Source organism: Crocuta crocuta, unplaced genomic scaffold, assembly GCF_008692635.1.
Source record: "Crocuta crocuta isolate KB4526 unplaced genomic scaffold, BGI_CrCroc_1.0 scaffold288, whole genome shotgun sequence".
NCBI classification, from domain to species: domain Eukaryota; kingdom Metazoa; phylum Chordata; class Mammalia; order Carnivora; family Hyaenidae; genus Crocuta; species Crocuta crocuta.
The window spans coordinates 6,635,884-6,657,327 of record NW_027532607.1 but is presented as its reverse complement, the minus strand read 5'-3'; the positions used below and the strand labels follow the sequence as shown (position 1 = coordinate 6,657,327).

Sequence of the window (21,444 nt, the reverse complement as noted above, 5' to 3'; positions counted from 1 at the left end):
TGCTGGCTAACGTATTTCACTGTTTTACCCTCTAAGGGACAGAACTATGAGGTAATCTTGTAACTCCCACCATTCTTCTTACCCATCATGCATCTATAGCCAACTCCTGTAGATTGAAAATAATTATTAAAATAATGTAATACCTCCTTGACTTTCCCCTTTGAGTTCCTCATTACCTTTGTGCTCCAGACTGGCACTATATATGGTAACTACTAGACAATGTGGGTTTTAAAATTTGAATTAATTAAATAAATGAACAGTCCATTTCCTCGGTAGCACACGTCACCTTCCAACTGTTTAGGAAGCCACATATGGCTGTCAGTTACCATATGGTACAGTACACATGCAGGAAATTTCCGTCGCTGCAGAAGGCGTGTGGGGCACAACACTTCAGGGCCATAGCAGTGCCTCTTGTCTCGTTGCCCGCCTCAAGCCTGTCTAAAACTTTGCCCTTCCCTTTAATCAGATTAATTGCCTGCTCAAAAATCATCTTGCTGGGCATATCCTAGTGAATTAAATTGAAACTCTTTGTGTATGAATGTCTTTCCCAATACTTTTACATATTTAATCTCTCCTTTTCACTCTCTACCTCCTTACTGTGTTTTATATTCATCCAAATAGCCCTTTTTACCTATTTAAACCCAGCTTCAGTGAGTCCGTTAGATTGTTTTTAGTTATTCTAAACAGAAAATTGTTTTCATTGGCTTATACAAGAAGGAAACAGATTGTTGTACTTAAAAGGAAGTTCAGAGATAGGATGGGCTCTGAGTTGGTTGATTTGCTCAACTGTGTCACCAGGGACCCACATTCTCTAAGCCTTTTGCCCCCTGTGTCGTGAGGCTGGTGGATCTGCTCTTCCTGGCTGCTGTGCTCTGCTTCTTTGTTCCTGTCCAGCGGAGGAGGGAGGGCGAATCTTCCCCCAGCTGAACCCTTTGCTTCTGATTGGTTATGTGCTGACAGCCGGAGCAAGAACAGTCCCCAGAGAATGCCACATGCTGATCAGATCAGTGAGGATCCTCTCCGCAGTCGGGATCAGATCTAGATGTGGCTGTCTAGAAGAGGATGGATATTTTTTTAAAAAATGGGAAGTGTTGGCTTTTGGGGGGAAAGAGGAGAAAATGTGTGAGCAGCCATCACCGTCTACTGTGTCTCTTCTAAGTCTCCTTTGCCTGTCCTGTTGCTGTGTTACTCTCCTGATTTTAAAAAGTTCTTCTCCATGGGTTGTATCCACTTTTCTAAGTGCTAAGTGCTAGCTGTTTTCAAAGACACGATACGGTGATACTGATTCAGGCCTTCAGGACATGTTCCCTGTTCATTCCCTGTTCCTCTTTTGAACTCTTATTAGCGCCATGCACGACATGCTTCATGTCTGCAGTGTGATCTAGGCGTTTGCTGCATATGGGCGCCCATAACGATGGGAGTTCCTTTGAGACAGAAAATGCGCTTTATTCACCTTTACATTCTCAAGTACTCTGAGCATCTCATACTGTTTATGGACTAGAATTATTTGTCAGTAAAAACATTTTTCACACAATGCTGATTTTTAATACTTTTTATGTGAACTTTAGCTCTAGGTCATGTGTTTCACATATTGCCATTATGATTTAAAAGCCAATTTTTAGAAATAATTTGTGAGGGTAATTCATTTTTTTTTATTTTTCAGGGGAATTTGGCTTACGGAGATCATCTTTATATTTTCTAAAGCCATCCTATTGGTCAAAGAGCAAAAGAAATTATAAGGAGTTATCAGAGGGCAATGTTAATGGAAATATTAGTTTTAGTGAAATTGTTGAGCCTGTTTCTTCAGAATTTGTGGGAAAAGAAGCCATAAGGTATGATATATTCTTTGGCAACTTAGGTATAAGAAGTATATAAATACTGCTGCATTTAAATCCTATTTAAAAAAAAAATGTATGTAAGTATTGTATCTTAAGAGAGGTAGCACACATCTCATGACTTTTAAAACACAGAATTAATACGGACTGTTTCTCTTTTTTGCAACCATTTAGAGTAAGGTTATGTTAGGTTTGAAATTTTATGTTTCAGTGGAAATTTTTAAAAGTAATGAAACCTAGTATTTATATAATTAAGCTATTTTCACATTTCCATTATGTAGATTGAAACAGAATACAAATTAACTTTATAATTTCTCCCAGGCTGCGTTGTCTAAGTTATGTAACACACTGTCCTCTCTTAATTTCATGGACGTTTAGGTATTATGACTCAGAGTATCAGTTTAATTTCAATGAACCCAAGAAATTTACTACTATGCCTTTCTAGATCAGTGAAAACCAAATATAAAAAATAACAGGAAGAAGAAAGAGAAAAGAAATAAAAGAAAAAAATGAAAGAAAAAGTGAAGTATAATATAATAAGTGTTTTTCAAATTAAGAAAAATGAATAAAAGCCAGGGAGAGGTCATATGCTTAGGATGTAATAAGTGGGTTAATGGTCTGCCTTTTCAAGGGCAAAATTCAAAGTGATTAACAAAACCATTCATTCTTTAAGAAGTTATTTGAGACATTTAAAGTGAGTGGAATGAGAGAACCACTTCACATTTATGGATGGTTTGAAATGTGTGCTGATGTGAAATATAGCATTTGGTTTTTAATCTCCCTTAACTGTTTGACAAGTATTTGATAAATTACAAATAGAAAAGTATTAAAGATGAAAAGACATCTATAAATTGCTTGAGCCAAATGCTTTATTTTCAGAAGTTGAATATGAATGAATGACACTTAAGGTGGAGAATAGTACTGAATGCTTTTGTGGTTTCTTTAAACCTTTTATGATTATTGTCACCTCTTTTAAGTTCATTGTTTTAGGGGCGCCTGGGTGGCTTAGTCGGTTAAGCATCCGACTTTCGCTTAGGTCACGATCTCGCGGTTCGTGGGTTCGGGCCCCGCGTCGGGCTCTGTGCTGACTGCCAGCTCAGAGCCTAGAGCCTGTTTCAGTCTGTGACTCCCTCTCTCTCTGACCCTCCCCTGCTCATGCTGTCTCTCTCTCCTAGAAATAAAAAGAAAAAAAAAAAGTTCATTGTTTTTGTAGGAAGGTACTTTATTATTATTCCTATTAAATATGACAGCTTTGATAAAAATACTACATATGGAAACACACAGCCTTACAATTTGTTTTAAATACTTAAAGTAGAAAATGGTGTTTTTCAGAATCAGTGGTATTCAGAAGACATACAGAAAGAAAGGTGAAAATGTGGAAGCTTTGAGAAGTAAGTAGCTTTCCTCGTATCCGGTCCATGATTATAAAGTACAGATTGGAGAACAATTTCATAGTTTATGCTAAATTGAAACTTCTTTACCACAGTTTTCTCTCTTTTAGGGATACTTTCATTTATTTGCATGATTAATATTCATAATAAAATTAACATTAAAATAGTAAAAGTAAAAAATAGTATCTATTAAAGATGAAAAATATTCAATTATTTGAACAAGTGTCTGTCCTTTTTCATTCTTGTATTTTGCATGTGTCTACATGTTGGTCACCCTTTTTTTCCTTTTCACCTAGCACAGGGTTTCTCGACCTTGGCACTACTGACATTTTGACTCTGATTATTCCTTGCTGTGGGAACTATTCTGAGAATTGTAGAATGTTTGACAATGTGTAAAGATTCTTCAAAGTGAATAGAGTATAAATATACACACACATATATATATATATATATATATATATGCACGCACACACACTTACACATTAATAGAGAATAGGGTGAGCTGGAGGGGTGGGAGAAGGAGGGAATAAGGAGATAATTTTTAAGAAATTGGTCCACATGATTATGGGGCCTGGCAAGTCTGAAATCTGTAGGGCAGCATGGCAGCCGGGAAACTCAGGTACGAATTGCAGTTGTAGGCTTCGTCCAAAATGCACAGGGCAGGCTGTCAGGCTGGGAACTCAGGACCTCTATGCTGCGGTCTTGGGGCAGAGTCCCTCCTTCTCAGGGAGAACTGTTTTTGCTCAGCAGGCCTTCATCTGGATCCCCAGTCTTGTTGAGGGCATCCAGATTGGAAAGGAAGCAGTGAAGCTGTTTGTTTGTAGTTGATAGGAGTATAAATTTAAAAAATCTGATTCGACCTACAAAAATGTTAGTGGAACTAAAAAGTGAATTTAGTAAGGGGACAGAAGATAAGATAAATATGGGAAAACCAGTTGTGTTTCTACATACTGCTAACAGATAATTAGAAATTAAAATTAATGGGGCACCTAAGTGGCTTAGTCAGTTAAGCACTGGACTCTTGATTTTGACTCAGATCATGATCTCACAGTTTGTGAGTCTGAGCCCTGTATAAAGTTCCATGCTGACAGGGTGGGATTCTCTCTCTCTCTCTCCCTCCCCTGCTTGTGTACTCTCTCTCAAAAATAAACTTTTAAAAAGTCCATTTTATATTAAAAAAAGAAATTAAAATTAAAAATAGCCTGTAATTATCTAAAAATGTATTTATAGATAAATCTGACAAAAGAACTGCGGATTAAAAACCACAAGATAACACTACATAGTTACTGGAATGATTAAAATTATTATTTTCTGTACACTGTGCTGTGCTCACCACACGTGTAGCCACTGTCTGTCACCACGTGACACTGTAGAATGATGAAAACAGAAAAGGCTGATCATACCAGTGTTGGTGAAGGTGGAGACCTGGAGCTCACGCAGTGCCGGAGGGAATGTGAAGTGGCACAGCTGCTTTGGAAAATAGCTTGATAATTTGTGAAACAGTGAAATATACACCTAATATGTGATTTAGCCATTTTACTTGTAGGTATTTGGCCAGGAGAGGTGAAAATCATTTTATACTAAGACTTATACATGAATATTCATTGTAAACTTACTTGTCACACAAAAACTGAAAACATTCTCAGATGCCTGTTAATAGGTGAGTGCATAAACCGTCCACGATACATCCGTACACTAGAATGCTATTCAGCGTAAAAAGGAGTGAATTCTTAATACGTGCCACAACATGGATGAATCTCAAAATAATTATGTTAAGGAGCTAGAAATAAAACAGTACGTAGGGTAGGATTACATTTGTATAAAATCGAAGAGGCAGAACTAATCTGTAGTGAAAAAGAGCAGATCACTGGTTACCTGGAGATGGGGGAAGGGGGTGGAATAGACCAGGGGAAGACATTTTAAAGCAGCATCATTTGTGGAGATGGATATGTTCATTATCTGGATAGTGATGATGGTTTTATGGTTGTATCCACGTGTCAAACTTAGCAGATTGTTTAAATTGACAAATTGTTACAGGTTATTCATAATAATCTCTTTTAAATGTCTGTAGAATCTGTAATGATGTTCCCTCTCTTCATTATATATTTAGTAATTTGTAATTATTTTCATTTGTTTTGCAGTGGGTTTATCAATTTTATTGATCTTTTCAAGGAATCAACTTTGTTCATTTTCTTTATCATATATGTGTCTGCTTTGTAGTTAATTTGAGTTGTGTTATTCTGTTATTTCTGTATGGTGACTTTCTTTGGGTTTAGTTTTTCTTTTCCTAGCTTCTCTTTTAAAAAAAAATGTTTATTTTGAGAGAGACCGAGAGCATGAGCAGGAGAGGAGGAAGGGGGAGAGAGAATGAATGAATCCCAAGCAGTCTCTGTGCTGTCAGCACAGATCCCGACACAAGGCTCCATCTTAGGAAACGATCTGAGCCAAAATTAAGAGTCAGATATTTAAGTGACTGAGCCACCTAGGCGCCCCTTCCTAGTTTCTTGATATGGAATCAGTTATTTCTGCCCTAACCAGTAAGCTTTAGCCACTCTAATGCTCAGAGGCTTATGGCAGTTATTATTTAGCTATAGCTGAGGAATCTCTGGTTTGGCTCTTCAGTCAGTTTGTGGATTATCTGGGATTGGATGGTGGTTTGGTCACATGATTGACTAACAGTCTAGTGGACTGTAGGTGGGATAATTTACCTCTTTCATATGGCCTTGCATCCTCCAGTAAGTTAGTTGGACTGGAAGCAGTTGAGTATTTTTTATTATGCCATTTCCCATTTTCCCCCTCTTGGCTTAGTTACACATGCCTTTCTTAGATATTACTGTAGGTATTACAACATGCATCCTTGATTTATAAGTTAGTGGTTTTACTAGATTTATAGAATAGTAAAATAAGAAAAGGAAGTCCAGGAACTTACTTTTATTCCTAATTACCTCTTTATGCCTATTCCAAATTATATACTGTTGTTCTACATATATTTTAAACCAAAGTCAATGTTATTAACATTGTTTTTAAAAGACTGTTCCATTTATATTTACTTGTGTATTTACCATATCATTTATCTTTGTTACTTCCTGCATTTCTGGTTATCCATCTAGGATAATTTTCCTTGTGTGTGAAAAATAATTTTTGCTGTTTAGTTCAGGTCTGCTGATGTTACATTCTCTCAGTTTTTGTTTGCAAATATAATTTTTTCACCTTTAGTTTTAAAGGATATTTCTCTGAATATACAATTTCAGTTTGATGGTAATTTAGTTTTCAGCACTTTAAAATGTAACTTGTTGTCTCCCTTTTCCATTGTTTTGGTTGCAGAGGTCACTTTTGGGTTTATTATTTCTCTGTTGTTGATAAATACTGTTACCCTGCCTGTTTTTAAAGATCTGTTTTGAGGGGCACCTGGGTGGCTCACTGGTGGATTGAGTGTCCGACTTAAGCACAGGTCATGATCTCGCAATTGGTGGGTTTGAGCGCACATTGGGCTCACTGCTGTCAGTGCACAGCCCACTTAGGATCTTCAGTCCGCCTCTCTCTGCCCCTGCCTCACTTGTGCGCTCTCTTGCGCTCCTCGCTCGCTCTCTGTCAAAAAGTAAACATTAAAAAAAAACATTAGAGATCTCTTTCTGGTTTTCAGCAGTTTTACTGTCACATGCCTTGGTGTTGTTTGTTTTACATTTATTCCACTTTGGTTTTACAAGTGCTTCTTGAATCTGTGGCTTGATGTCTTTCTTCTGTTTCAAAAATTTTTCAGCCATGTCTTTTCCGGTATTTTCCAGTATTGCTTCTATCCTATTTTCTCATCCTTTAGGTTTATTATTATTATTACATGTTACAACTTTTCATCTCATCCCATTTATTTTTTATGCTCTTTCTGAAATTTTTATTGTTTTTTTCCTCTCTCTGTGCTTTAGTCTAGATACTTTCTTTTGACTTTTCTTGTCATTTACTAATTTTCTATAGTTGGGCCTAATTTGATTAAACTATCTTGCTGAAATATTTTTCACTTAACTTTTCCAGTTCTTGTCTTGCCACTTGGTTCTTTTATATGGTTTTTAGTTCTTTGCCAGTGTTCTCTTGAGAGCAGGATAGCATGGAGGTTTTAGAATTTTCTCTTATGGTGCCAGTATCTACATGTCCCCTAGGTCTGGTTCTGTCACCTGTCATTTCTGTTGGGTTTTTATCTTCTCTTGCTATTTCCTGCCTGGTTGTTTTTGACAGAGTGCTATGTGTTGCATATGAATATTGTAGAGATGATTCGATGCTCTGGATGATGTGATCTTCCTCCAGAGAGGATTTATTTTTGCTTCTGGCCTGCAGATCACCTCCATCAGGTCAGGCTCTGCAGTGATTCAGTGTTAGGTTTTCAGATCCCTGTCTTTTGTCCTCCTTCAATCATTGACATATCCATCTAGTGATACTTCATTTTTCTTTTATTTAAATGGAATTTCTCAAGTATTTACTTAGCTATTTATGCTGTTGGCTAGTTTCTAGGTTTTTGCTAATATGTTTACCATGGGAGCTTTTTAATACCCTTGGGAACAAATTTTTCTTTGTCTCTATGTTTCAGTTATCTTAGAAAGTCCCAAAAGTGGGTACACAGAAACCCTCCCCAATATTTTGTATATTCTCGAAATCTGTTAATATAAGTTTATGTTTATTACTCTTTTGCTCATACCATTGACTGTAAATAAGAATTATGCTGTTAAATATGCTAATAACTTTAAATCTGCCATTAAACATTGATTTGTTTCAAGACTGCTCAAGTATTATGTATTATTTTGTATAGCTCAACAGAAATAAAAATCACAATTGCATCTTCTTTTCTTAACTAGATTTGTCATTTGACATATATGAAGGTCAGATTACTGCATTACTTGGTCACAGTGGAACAGGAAAGAGTACTTTGATGAATATTCTTTGTGGACTGTGCCCGCCTTCTGATGGTGAGAGTTTTCCGACTTAAAAAAAGCCATTCTCGGTTTATTAGTGTTATTAACTAAGGTATCACGATATAGTTATTTATCCTTGAAACATGTACTGATTGGTTTTTTTTTTTAAATGATTTGGGACCAACCTCAGTGTCTATAAAGGTTTTTTGCTATTTTTTGATTACACATTTTTTTCAATAGAAAATGAAAACAATTCAGTTATGTTTAATAAAAATGATCTGATTTTGTACTTATTTTATCACATATTTTGTGTTTTTCATTTTCAAGGAAGAATAAATCATTAATTGAAATTAATTTTAGATTATAGATTTAGATATCTGTAGACATTTTAGATTATAGATATAGATTTCTAAATGTGCAACAGTAATTCAAAAGGAAAGAATTTTGATAAATGACAAAACCATCTCCCACAATACAATATAAAAGCAATTTAAGAGCAATAATACTTTAAATGTATCATTGTTACAAGGGATTGCCCTATAGGTGAGAGTTTAATATGGCTGCCCCGTATTCCCACAATAACCTAATCTAGTGGCAGTACAATAAATACTCTGCTTTAATAAAGGCTGACTTTCCATGTATGGAATCTGCATTTCTTAAACTGTAGTTTAACTTTTGAAATTGGTTTAATTTTGTTGCTTATCCCTAATTGTATCATTTTTCTGATGATAGTAGTGATATCTTACATTTAATAAAAACTTGTGATTTTTCTTATAATTCTCCATGCATGATCACATTGATTTAATAGTTCTGAAATTAAGTGAGATATATTAATATTTAGTTTATAGAAGAGAAAAGCTGGAATTCAGATTGACTTTCTTTAAGACCACATATCTAGTTAGGGGAAAATTTTTAGTTTCTTTGTTCTCTCCCCTATTGATTAATGCCTGGAAATGAAGGAAAATTGCTGCTGGAATAGAAGTGTAAATAATGCACCAGTGTATTTATGTTCAGCACTAAGCTCTGGTTCCTTGCTTTTTTCACTATATAATATCAACTGAAAATGCAGGAAAATGAGGTTGGAATATAAGATGGAAGCAGATCACCAATAGTATGGAAACAAGAGTGTGTTATGCCTTCGCAGTTTATCTTAATTCGTGCCTTACATATTTATTACATACAAGTAGCTAAGTTATTAGTATACATTAAAGAGGATAAACTTCTGAATACTTAATGTAGTTAATATAAATTTAAACATATATTTTGCTTTTAGGATTTGCATCTATATATGGACACAGAGTCTCAGAAATAGACGAAATGTTTGAAGCAAGAAAAATGATTGGCATTTGTCCACAGTTAGATATACACTTTGATGTGTTGACAGTAGAAGAAAACTTATCCATTTTGGCTTCAATCAAAGGAATACCAGCCAATAATGTAATACAAGAAGTATGTCATTCATACAGAAATTTTTACTTTATTCCTTATAAATTAATAACCTTCTGTAATAACTGGTATAGAAATGCCTGAAAATTGAAATAAAAACTTGTTCTGAGCCCGTAAACAGAAATTCGTTACGAAGAATTAGATGGAATTTCAATTAAATGTTTTAGCACATATAAACTGTCCTTGTCTCAATTTGAGGATACCAGCCTCTTATTATAGGTTTTTCTTTTCTTCCTTCCTTTTCTTTCACATCTGTCTTTCTTCTTCCACTACACGCATGCACGCACGCACGCACGCCTTCAAACTGATCCTTGCACCACTTCCAAGGTGATCACAAAAGTAAAACAGACCTTTCAGCCAGGGATCATTATATATGAATACATGTCAAAATTAAATTCTGTACTAAAATAACAATTTTAAAGTTGTTATTAAAATTAGGACGTTTAAAAATTAATATTGATAATTATATAAATGGTATAATTTTAAAAATAACATTGTCCTCACATTACAGGTACAGAAAGTTTTACTGGATTTAGACATGCAGGCTATCAAAGATAATCAAGCCAAAAAGTTAAGTGGTGGTCAGAAAAGAAAACTGTCTTTAGGAATTGCTGTTCTTGGGAATCCAAAGGTAAGTAAATATTAATGTATTAAACACAAATACAATATACTGTATGTTTATATATAATAACATACTATGTAAAGTGTCATCATACATGAAATATTATACATTTTTATAGATATAATTATAGTAATAAGGTTTCAAAACTAGAATCATAAAGATAAAGTGTATTTACTATAGTGGTTACTTCTAAGAAGGGGAATGGAAAGGATGGACTATATGCAATGTTTTACTTATTTATTTTTTTTAAAGATCTATAGAGGGACACCTGGGTGGCTCAGTGGGTTAAAGCATCCAACTTCACCTCGGGTCATGATCTCAATGAGTCCATGGATTCGAGCCCCGTGGTGGGCTCTGTGCTGACAGTTTGGAGCCTGGAGCCTGCTTTGGATTCTGTGTCTCCCTCTCTCTGCCCCTTCCCTGCTCACGTTCTATCTGTCTCTCTCAAAAATGAATAAACATTAAAAAAAAAAAAGGGAGGGAATCTGTAGAAAATATGACCAAAAAAATGACATTGGTTAAATTTCACTGGTGGCTATCACAATATTATTCTAATGTTCTTTATAGTTTTCTATATGTTTATAATAATTCCTAATAAAACTTTTTAAATAGAATAAAACCAAAGGAATTGTTCAGTTTTTCACTGTCCTGCTGATTCTATTTCTGTACGTGTTTGTTCTGTGCTGTTCTCTGTCCTGTAGAAACAGAACTGTCTGAAAGAGTGCTGTGCACAGTGGTGTTCTCAGCGAGCTGCAGCCAGGAGCCCCCCGCCCCCACGATCCTGCCGCTTTTCCCTTGGCTGCTGTAGAGCTCGGGGCCACCTCTGGGCTCTGGTGTTAGGTTCCTGTATCTTTCTCCCAACCCCCACCAAGATTTTGCGTTTTTAGTTTATTTTCTTACTGTTATTACACTTACGTCTTGAATCTTGCTGATATTAGTCTTTTATATTGAAACAAGGAAAATGTTCACTTGCCAAACTGTGATAATTTAAAGATATATGCTAACTTATATCTGAATGAAAAACTCAGATCTAATATACTCCTGATTGGAAATAATAATTTGAAATGGGAAAGCTTCTCAGTGTACACATAAATTTATGTATTTTACTTTTTCTGAGGATTCTCTGCCATTCCCTACTTTTTCTTTTTTTTTTTAATTTTTTTTTATAGTTTATTTATTTTTGAGACAGAGACAGAGCATGAGCGGGGGAGGGGCAGAGACAGAGGAAGACACAGAATCAGATGCAGGCTCCAGGCTCTTAGCGGTCAGCACAGAGCCTGATGCGGTGCTTGAACCCATGAACCATGAGATCTGACCTGAGCCGAAGTCAGACTCTTAACCGACTGAGCCACCCAGGCGCCCGCCTACTCTTTTTCACACAGATACTATTGCTAGATGAACCAACAGCTGGAATGGATCCCTGTTCTCGTCATATTGTTTGGAATCTTCTGAAATACAGAAAATCTAATCGGGTGACGGTGTTTAGTACTCATTTCATGGATGAAGCTGACATTCTTGCTGGTGAGATTTTCACTTTATTTTTGTAGCATAAGGTCGTGGGGCCAAAATAGGAGATGGACACAGAGATACTAAATCCTGAGGAATAAGTAAAGAAGCTGTGTGTTCTTCATAGCTGTGTGTTTTAAACTTTTTTTTTTTAATGTTTTATTTATTTCTGAGAGAGAGAGAGAGAACGTGAGCAGGGGAGGGTCAGAGAGAGAGGGAGTCACAGACTCCGAAACAGGCTCCAGGCTCCGAGCTGGCTGTCAGCACAGAGCCCGAAGTGGGGCTCGAACCCACGAACCGTGAGATCATGACCTGAGCTGAAGCCGGACGCTCAATCGACTGAGCCACCCAGGTGCCCCTTAAACTTTTAAAAAATTACATATTTTTGTGTTGGGGAGTCCTGCAGACCATCTGAGATTCAATAATTTGGTAGAAGAACTAACAGGACTCAGCATATAGTTATCCTTCTGAGTTATTACCAGAAGACTTCAAGGACACAGAACAAAATCAGCAAAGTGAAACGGCACATTGGACAAGGAGGAAACCAGACACAAACTTCCAAAAATCTTTTCCCAGTGAAGTCACACAGAATATGCTTAATTTCTCTAGCAATAAGTTGTTAATGACGTGCATGAAGTATTGTCTACTAGGAAAGCTCATTAGAGACTCCATGCTCAAGGTTTTTACTGGGTGCTGGTCATAGAGCCCCCCGTCAACTCCCATATTCCAAAATCCCCCTCTCCCAGAAGGAAGCAAAGTGTTCAGCACAATTTACACCGTAGATTTATGTTTTCAGTAGTATCTTTTGTTCTTTAAAAAGTGTTTCGGGGCGCCTGGGTGGCTTAGTCGGTTAAGCGTCCGACTTTCGCTTAGGTCATGATCTCGCGGTTCGTGGGTTCAAGCCTTGCGTCGGGCTCTGTGCTGACTGCCAGCTCAGAGCCTGGAGCCTGTTTCAGAGACTGTATCTCCCTCTCTCTCTGACCCTCCCCTGCTCACGGTGTCTCTCTCTCTCTCTCCCCTAGAAATAAATAAAAATATTAAAAAAAAAAAAAAGTGTTTAAAAACTCAACATAGTGACATTTTGTTTCTGTTGCTTTCTTGTTGTTTTTACATTTGATTGTAAAGGAAATTGTGAACACACTTGCCATAGTAAGGCTATTAGGAAGAGTCTGAGGTATTTGGAGCTGTAGTGGGAAAGTAGACTCCAGAGTCAGAACTGCCTGTGTACAGTTTCTGGCTTTGTTACTTACCGGCTCTGTGAAACAGAAGCAAACTATTTTCTCATTGCCTCAGTGTTCTCATTTGAAAACCAGATAATGATAATCCAGTACCTTTAGTAAGGTTGTGGTGATTGCTTAATGATACTAAATGATATTGGTGTCTCTTGGTAACTCATAAAATATAAATGTCAATTATTAATGCTGTTACTGACTTAAAATTGAAATGTAAATCTCTGTTTGCAGATAGGAAAGCTGTCATATCACAAGGAATGTTGAAATGTGTTGGTTCTTCAATTTTTCTCAAAAGTAAATGGGGGATTGGCTACCGTCTAAGGTATCATTTCTTCTTTATTGACTTTATTCTCTATAGTATTCTTTGTCTACTGTTAATTTATTTCAGGTTTGCCATAATATTAGTAGTTTGGCTATTTTTTATGGCACTAAATTTACTTAAACCATTCAGAATTTACTTTTGGTTGTTAATTGAGTAATTGTTTAAAAAATTATGATTTTTATTTTTTTCTAGCATGTACATAGACCAATACTGTGCTACAGAATCTCTTTCGTCTCTAGTTAAACAACATATACCTGGAGCTACGTTATTACAACAGAATGATCAACAACTTGTGTATAGCTTGCCTTTTAAGGACATGGACAAATTTGCAGGTATTACTTTCAGTTTCCTGGTTGTTGAACCAGGATCTTGCATTGGGAACTGATTTTCTTGATTTACTTTGTTGTATACTTCTCTGTGTAATAATATTTACATGTTCCCAGGTGTCTGAAGTTAATATTCCATTTCTGCTTTACTTTGCTTTTGAAAATGAGAAACTGCAAGCTAACGTGGGATGTTTTTTCATTTTTTTGTTTTTTGGTTTCTTTTTTGAACAGACAGCATGCAAGAACCTGTAAGTAAATGTATTTGCTTTTTTGTCAAGAAATAGATCACTCTCTTTGCTTAGAGGCCTCCTGGGAATATGTAATTATACACAGACACACACGATTGTTTATATGTATTCTCAAGTTCTTTTCCAGTTTCCTGATTCCATAATGAATTACATGATAATTTGGTAAACCCTTGAATATTTTGATTGTGGCATTACTTTTCCGCATTATAATGAGGGACTCAAACTCAGTTTCCATTATCCGGTTAGGATCTCTTAATAATCAGAAGGATATTACTCATGCAGATTGTTGTGTAGAATTCCCATAACATTTACCTCATTTAGACAGAAATTTTCTATGTTAGTTTAAGTGATCTCCCCCCGCCCCCCGCAGGGGAAAAATCATTAACTGAAATGAAGTACATATTGCCCCGTTAATGTACCCTACCTGTCATTCTGTCTATGAAATATTTCTTAGGTTTAATTTATAATATGATTAATACCTACTAGATATATCTCTATAAACATTCTTTTGAGTCCTTAGCAATTTTTAACCATGTTAAGGGAGTCCTGAGACGAGAAAGTTTAAGAACCTGTGCTAGTGAATTTAGTCATGTCTCGTTTTAAAGGATATTTTAGAATAATTCATAGTGACATGCCCAACTGCACAGCCTTCTTTCATTTATTTTTTTCTTTTAGGTTTATTTTCTGCTCTAGATACTCACTCAAATTTGGGCGTTATTTCTTATGGTGTCTCCATGACAACTTTGGAAGATGTGTTCTTAAAGCTAGAAGTTGAGGCAGAAATTGATCAAGCAGGTAAAAACAAAATTGTAACAAAGGCTTTTTGGCAGTGAACCAGGCAGATGGTGAACAAGACAAATAATTATATACGCATGTGAAATATGCACTTAGGGGAAGAAAGGGTAGAAGAATAAGGTAGATAAATAAGTGAGATATTTACTGATAGTAATAGGAGTTATGAAGGAAATAATTGGGTGGTCTTGGGAGGCAGATAAGTTAGATCGTATCTTCAGGGAGGACTGTGTTGAGCTGATAACTTGGATGGTGAGAAAAACCCAAGAATTATTGCAGAGCTTTCCAGGTAGAGGGGACTTCTGCCACAACTGTTAATTAAGGAATGATTTAGATGATTTTGATGACAGCGAAAAGGCCATGTGGATGGAGTTTAGAGAGCCAAGCAGATTGTAGGGGAGGGCCAGATCACGTTTAGTCTTTGAATATCTGGAAAAGAAATTGGTTTGTTTCCATATTACAGGGTGAAGCTATCGAGAGTTTAAAGCAAAGGAGTAACATCTGGTTTGCATGTTTAAAAATGCATTTTAATTTTGAAATGAGTGGATTATAAAGCAAGTATGGAAGCAGGAGGACCAGTTTGGAAACTGTTGTCTCAGTTGAAGTAGGATGGTCATAAAAATAGGGAACCGTGAATAGACTTGGGCTGTATTTATGGTATTGGTGATGCCTTGCTGATGGAGTAAGTGTCAGGGTTGGGGAAAGGGAGGAAGCAAGAATAATTCCTAAGCTTTTTGCTTGAGACCTGGGAATGGAATTGCCGTTTCCTGAGAGTGGGGGAAGAGCGACTTTGGGGGGGAGGAGGGATTTAGGCCTGGATTTTGGTTATATTGTTTGAGATGCTTATTAGACATCCAAGTGGTGGTGTATAGTGGGCAGTTGGATTAACACACTTGAAGCTGAGTGAAGGTGTGCTCGCTTCGGCAGCAAATATACTAAAATTGGAGCTGAGTGAAGGTGTTAGGGCTGAAGATGTAAATTATGCAGTTAGAAATTGATGGTGCCATAGATTTGGATGAAATCACTCTGGGAGAGAGTGCAGATAGAAAGTGGAGGGGGGTGGGCCCGAGGTTGGGCAGTGAAGGACCAGAGAGGGCTGACTAAGAAGGATCTGTCATTGCTCTTTCTCTCTTCACAAAAGGGATGTAAAAGCCCAGACAAAAGTGGTGTTTTAGGAAGAGGAAGTGATCACTTATTTGCTGATTACTTTAAAGAATAAGATGAGAATAGAAAAGATAGTTTTGGTAACAGAGAAGATAGTGAAGGATTTGATAGTAAGGAAGCCAGTGGTGACCTTGACTGTAGCCATTTCAGTGGGGGTAAAAGTCAAAGCCGGCTCTTTGCAGTTTAAGGTGAGGATGTGAGCTGAGGAAACCTCCTTAGAATTGAAAATGGTGGTGGTGGTGGGTCAGGAGGTTGAAGGAAACATGGAGAAAGGAGAAAAGGCACGTGTATGATGGGGACATGATATCAGATTGTAGTCAGAGAGAAAAAGTTCATATAAAAGATTTAGATCTTACGTAGTTAGAGAAAGAACAAGGTCTCCAATTTGGGCATGTATCCAGTCTGGTGAAATTGAGTAGAGAGAAAGGTATTGTGGGAATATAAGAAATACAAGAAGTTAATGATCAGAATATAGAATGCATTGAGTATGTTTGTAATACCTTGGATGATATATGAGAATTAGATGGAGAAGATGCTTATACCTATGGTGCTAAATACTTTGAGGTACAGGAGGTGGTCTGTAGGAATGTTTGGGTCATGGGAATAAAGATGAGAAGGCTGTGCGCTATGTAGCTGTTATTGGCATTATTCTATAGCACCTTTAAGTCCACCATGCAGAAGAAGTTTACTTCTAAAATTGACTTTCATTCAGTGTTGCCAGTTTTAATGGTTATATTTTTCAGAGGCTAAAAATACCAAATTCTGCAGAAGAAGTTTACTTCTAAAATTGACTTTCATTCAGTGTTGCCAGTTTTAATGGTTATATTTTTCAGAGGCTAAAAATACCAAATTCTGGGGGTGCCTGGATGGTTCATTCAGTTAAGTGTCCAACTATTGGTTTAGGTTCAGGTCATGATCTTGTGGTTTTGTGGGTTCGAGCTTCTATATCAGGCTCTGTGCTGGTAGTGTGGATCCTGCTTGGAATTCTCTCTTTCTCCCTCTCTCTGCCCCTCCCCAACTCGTACTAGGTCTCTCTCAAAACAAATAAACATTTATTTATTTATTTACTTTCATTTTTAAAGTTTATTTACTCATTTTGAGAGATAGAGAGAGAGACAGAGAGAGTACAGGTAGGGGAGGAGGGCCAGCGAGAGAAGGAAAGAGAGAGAATTCCCAAGAAGGCTCCACACTGACATCACTGGGGGGCCCACACTCACTAATCGTGAGATCATGTCCTGAGCGGAAACTAAGAGTCGGATGCTTAACTGGCAGAGCCACCCAGGGGCCCCTATTTTTGTTTTTAAATGTTTATTTATATTTGAGAGAAAGAGAGAGCACAAGCAGGGGAGGGGCAGAGAGAGAGGGAGACACAGAATGTAAAGCAGGCTCTAGGCTAAGCTGTCAGCACAGAGCCTGACACAGGGCTGGGAACCACGAACTGTGAGATAATGACCTGAGCCACAGTCAGATGCTCAACCAACGTAGCCACCCAGGTGCCCCAAAATAAATAAATAAACTGTTAAAGTATATGTATCAAATTCTAGGGGCACTGGCGGGCTTAGTCACTTGGGCGTCCGACTTCAGCTCAGGTCATGATCTTGCAGTGCATGGGTTTGAGCCCCGCATCAGACTCTGCTGACATCTCAGAGCCTGGAGCCTGCTTCGGATCCTGAATCAATCTCTCTCTCTCTCCCCTTCCACCCCTCCCTCTCCCCCACCCCTGCTCTCCCTCTCTCTTCCTCCCCTGCTTGTGTGCTCTCTCTCAGAAAAGTAAATAAATAAACAATAAAAAAAAATTATATATATAAAATTCTACAAAAGGTAAATTGGTGCTCACTGAATACCATAATTGTGATATATAGTATTTTAGTCCCCTTTTGTAGTTTGATTTAGTCCATTGTATCAGTGGAAGAGAGGGATTAAACTGGTTTATCTTACTAAGTCTTTCATCTAAACTGGTGAGTTGCTAAGGTCCCAGGATAACCAGGCTTGCTTGGTTCAAAATTAGTTTGTGGATTATTCCCTTCTACTCTTAAGGTGGAATGTTTTTACTCATTTTTGTATTTAACATAAATCAAATAAGTCCTTCCTTGTGGTTCTCATAATACTGAAACCAATTTTCATGTCGTCCTTTTTTTCTGTTTTTTAAAAATTGCATCACTTATTTTATACATACCCTTTTTCCTATCCTCATTGATTATTTTTGTCTGTGTTTGGTCTATGGGATCAGTTATATAGTATGTCTCTTTTGTGTCTGACTTCTTTTACCTAAATTATGTTTGTGAAGTTTAAACTACTGTAGTCGTATAGTAGTTTATTCAGTTTCATAGTTTTTTTTTAATTTATTAAAAAAATTTTTTTATGTCTTTATTTTATTTTGAGAGACAGAAACAGAGAGCAAGGGGGCAAGGGGCAGAGAGAGAGGGAGACACAGAATCTGAAGCAGGCTCCAGGCTCTCAGCTGTCAGCACAGAACCTGACGCAGGGCTCGAACCCACGGACTCTGAGATCATGACCTGAGCCGAAGTCAGATGCTTAACCGACTGAGCCACCCAGGTGCCCCAGTTTCATAGTTTTAGACTACTCTATTACATGAGTATTTCACAACTTATATATTCATTTTGCCATGATAGATGTTGGGTTTTTCCCAGTTTATGACTGACTGGATAGGTCACTAGCTAAGAATATTCTCTCTCTTTTTTTTTTTTTAGTTTATTTATTTTGAGAGAGAGCGAGAGAGAGTCCATGTGCATACCACATGCAGGAAGGGGAGGGGCAGAGAGAGAGAGAATCCCAGGCAGGCTTCACACTGTCAGTGTGGAGCCTGATGTGGGACTTGAACTCACAAACCATGAGATCATGGCCTGAGCCGAGATCAAGAGTTGGATGCTTAACTGACTGAGCCACCCAGGTGCCCTGCTAAGAATATTCTTATACGTGTGTTTTGGTAGATCTGTGTACATATTTTTGTTGCATTTATACCTAGTAGAGAATTTTCTGGGTCATAATTTATGTGCATGTTCAGTTTTAATAATATTTCCGAAGTATATGAGAGTTCCATTTGTCCTGCATCACCACCAGATGTGTGCTTCTGTAAAATTTGCATACCTCAGAAAGATTTTTATCCTTTTAAGGAATATACCATAATTTTTTGTCTTTCTGGTTTTGTTTGGTGAATAGATTATAGTGTATTTACTCAGCAGCCACCAGAGGAAGAAGTGGATTCAAAATCTTTTGATGAAATGGAGCAGAGCTTGCTTATTCTTTCTGAAGCGAAGGCTTCTCTTGTGAGCACCAGGAGCCTTTGGAAACAGCAGGTGTACACAGTAGCAAAGTTTCATTTGCTTAGTTTGAAACGCGAAAGCAAATCAGTGAGATCAGTGTAAGTGTGATCACTTTCCTGCCTGATGAATTGTTTTGTTTTTTGTTTTTAAATGTTTTTTATTTATTTTTGAGAGAGAGAGCGAGAGAGAATGTGAGCAGGGGAGGGTCAGAGAGAGAGGGAGACACAATCCAAAGACAAGCTCCAGGCTCTGAGCTGTCAGCACAGAGCCTGATGTGACGCTCGAACCCACAAACTGCGAGATCATGACCTGAGCCAAAGTCAGAAGCTTAACCGACTGAGCTACCCAGGCGCCCCAAGTTTTTTTTTTAAGGATAAAAATTCAGTTTGTCACTTGCTGTGACACCTGTCACGTACAATGTAGCAGCCTTTTGCAGGATAAGACAGAGGATATCTGCCTTCCACATAGAAGGGCATTCTGAATAGGTGATAGAATTGTGTACTTGATCAATAGCAAATAATGATACTTATAACTGACTGGAGCATATCTTGTTTTGCCTGTAGAGGAATGGTGGAAGTTAATGTGGCATGGATAACAATTCAAAGATATCAGCCATTCAGAGTCTCACTGTATTTTTGTTTCCTTCCCTGTATCTAAAATAGTTTCACATCCTGTGTTTTCTAAAACATATGGAGGGTAAATAGTTAAGATGGAGGGCAGGAAATATGATAGTCTCTTCAGGACATTAGAGATGTAAATGTGGCACAATGTCTCATTCTTAAAAAGTTATAAGAACAAGTTTACATACCCTAGAAAAATTTCAGGATGGCTATGATCTTAGTTTTAAAAGTTTTAATTTTGTCATTGAATATTGGCTTTCCATCTAGTATGTCATGAGATCGTTTTGGAGAGGAGAAATTATCTCCCAAGGGCTATTTCTTTCAAGTGTTTTTAAATTTTCTTTTTCTTTTTCTTTTTTTTTTTTAACATGAGTACTTTTAACTGTCATTTGAAAGAAGAGTTTTTAACAGTAGATTTATATATTAATGTGCCCTGTGCTTATTTCATTTTTTCCCTTTCAGGTTGCTTCTGCTTTTAATTTTTTTTGCAGTTCAGATTTTCATGTTTTTGGTGCATCGCTCTTTTAAAAATGCTGTGGTTCCCATCAAACTTACGCCAGACCTGTATTTCCTAAAACCTGGAGAAAAACCTCACAAATACAAAACAGCTCTGCTTCTTCAAAATTCTACTGGTGAGAGTGTGTGAAGGTCTGTGAATGTGTGTTGGTTGGGGCCTGGGGTGGTGGGATGTAAGTCAGAGACTGGGGTTTCAGAAATACATGTGAGGTAAAGGCATGGCCTGTCTTCAGAAATCCAATTAAAAAAAAATTATTGATGCTGAGTAATATATTACAGAGGTAAAATTTTCGTTTAAGTGTAGATGACAGTTTTTTAAACTAACTTGTACTGTTTATGAGAATAAAATTTCCTTTTCTAATGGTAGCAGCGCATTCTCGAGCCACGTGTTTCCTATCATAGTTTATGACAAGCAAAATACATTTCTGAAGTTGAAATACCCTCTTTAGAAAGAGTTAATCTTTATGCAGTTATAGATCTAAATAGAAATGTTTAAACAATTTTCCAAGGACTATCTGAAAAATCCGTTAGAATTAAAAATTGCCTTAGATGTAACTATTTATAATAGAATACATTAAATTGGTAATGAATATTATTGGGCTTGCTGTTGATTATTCTTAATGACATAGTTGTCAAATATGAAAAAAAAAACTAAAGAACGATAGCCTTGAGCAAGGCTCAATTCTTCTTTTCAAAATATTAAAGCCTAATACAGAAGTCCGTTCCTACATGCTCAGTTGTTTGTACAGAATCTCCCGTCTGCACGGATTGTTTGTAGTCCCGAGGTCCTTGAAGAGTGAATCCAAGTTAGCGAGCCGTGGCAGATGGACAGTGGCACAGAAGGCAGCTTTGTTTGCTCATGTCCCTGAAATATGTTAGGAAGTTGTGTCTAATATAATCATTACTATAACTCACAAACTCTTTGGGGTTTAATATTTTCCAACGATTTACCTATATTTCTGATTCACTGTTACCTGAAGAGCTTTGACCCATGTTAAGACAATAATCATAGTTAGGGATGATTATGAATTACTCTTACAATCATCACTTTTAAAATGTGGCTCTCTGTTTATTATGTAATCTTTTATCTTTTGGAGGAAGAATGACAGAAAACTACTCTTGAATAGAAAATGTGATGTCACTTCTTTCATTAGAATTTTTGTTTTGATTTTAATATACATTTCATGTTAAAGTATAACACTGTCTAGAGCCTTGTTCTGTGATACACATTTTTGATGTGTT

The 21,444-nt window shown here is 36.9% G+C and overlaps 1 protein-coding gene across 3 annotated transcripts in view; it reads left to right on the top strand.

Moving 5' to 3' along the window:
* ABCA5 (ATP binding cassette subfamily A member 5) overlaps nucleotides 1-21,444 on the top strand; it is a 54,799-nt gene that overhangs the window by 11,700 nt on the left and 21,655 nt on the right. For all 3 annotated transcript variants that reach the window (XM_077780337.1, XM_077780336.1, XM_077780335.1), the window contains 11 exons: nucleotides 1,664-1,832; nucleotides 3,168-3,226; nucleotides 8,068-8,178; nucleotides 9,398-9,573; nucleotides 10,082-10,201; nucleotides 11,575-11,713; nucleotides 13,162-13,252; nucleotides 13,445-13,584; nucleotides 14,502-14,621; nucleotides 18,963-19,164; nucleotides 20,149-20,318. In XM_077780337.1, coding sequence (XP_077636463.1) covers nucleotides 1,664-1,832; nucleotides 3,168-3,226; nucleotides 8,068-8,178; nucleotides 9,398-9,573; nucleotides 10,082-10,201; nucleotides 11,575-11,713; nucleotides 13,162-13,252; nucleotides 13,445-13,584; nucleotides 14,502-14,621; nucleotides 18,963-19,164; nucleotides 20,149-20,318 — 1,497 coding nt within the window. The remainder of the gene's footprint in view (nucleotides 1-1,663; nucleotides 1,833-3,167; nucleotides 3,227-8,067; nucleotides 8,179-9,397; nucleotides 9,574-10,081; nucleotides 10,202-11,574; nucleotides 11,714-13,161; nucleotides 13,253-13,444; nucleotides 13,585-14,501; nucleotides 14,622-18,962; nucleotides 19,165-20,148; nucleotides 20,319-21,444) is intronic.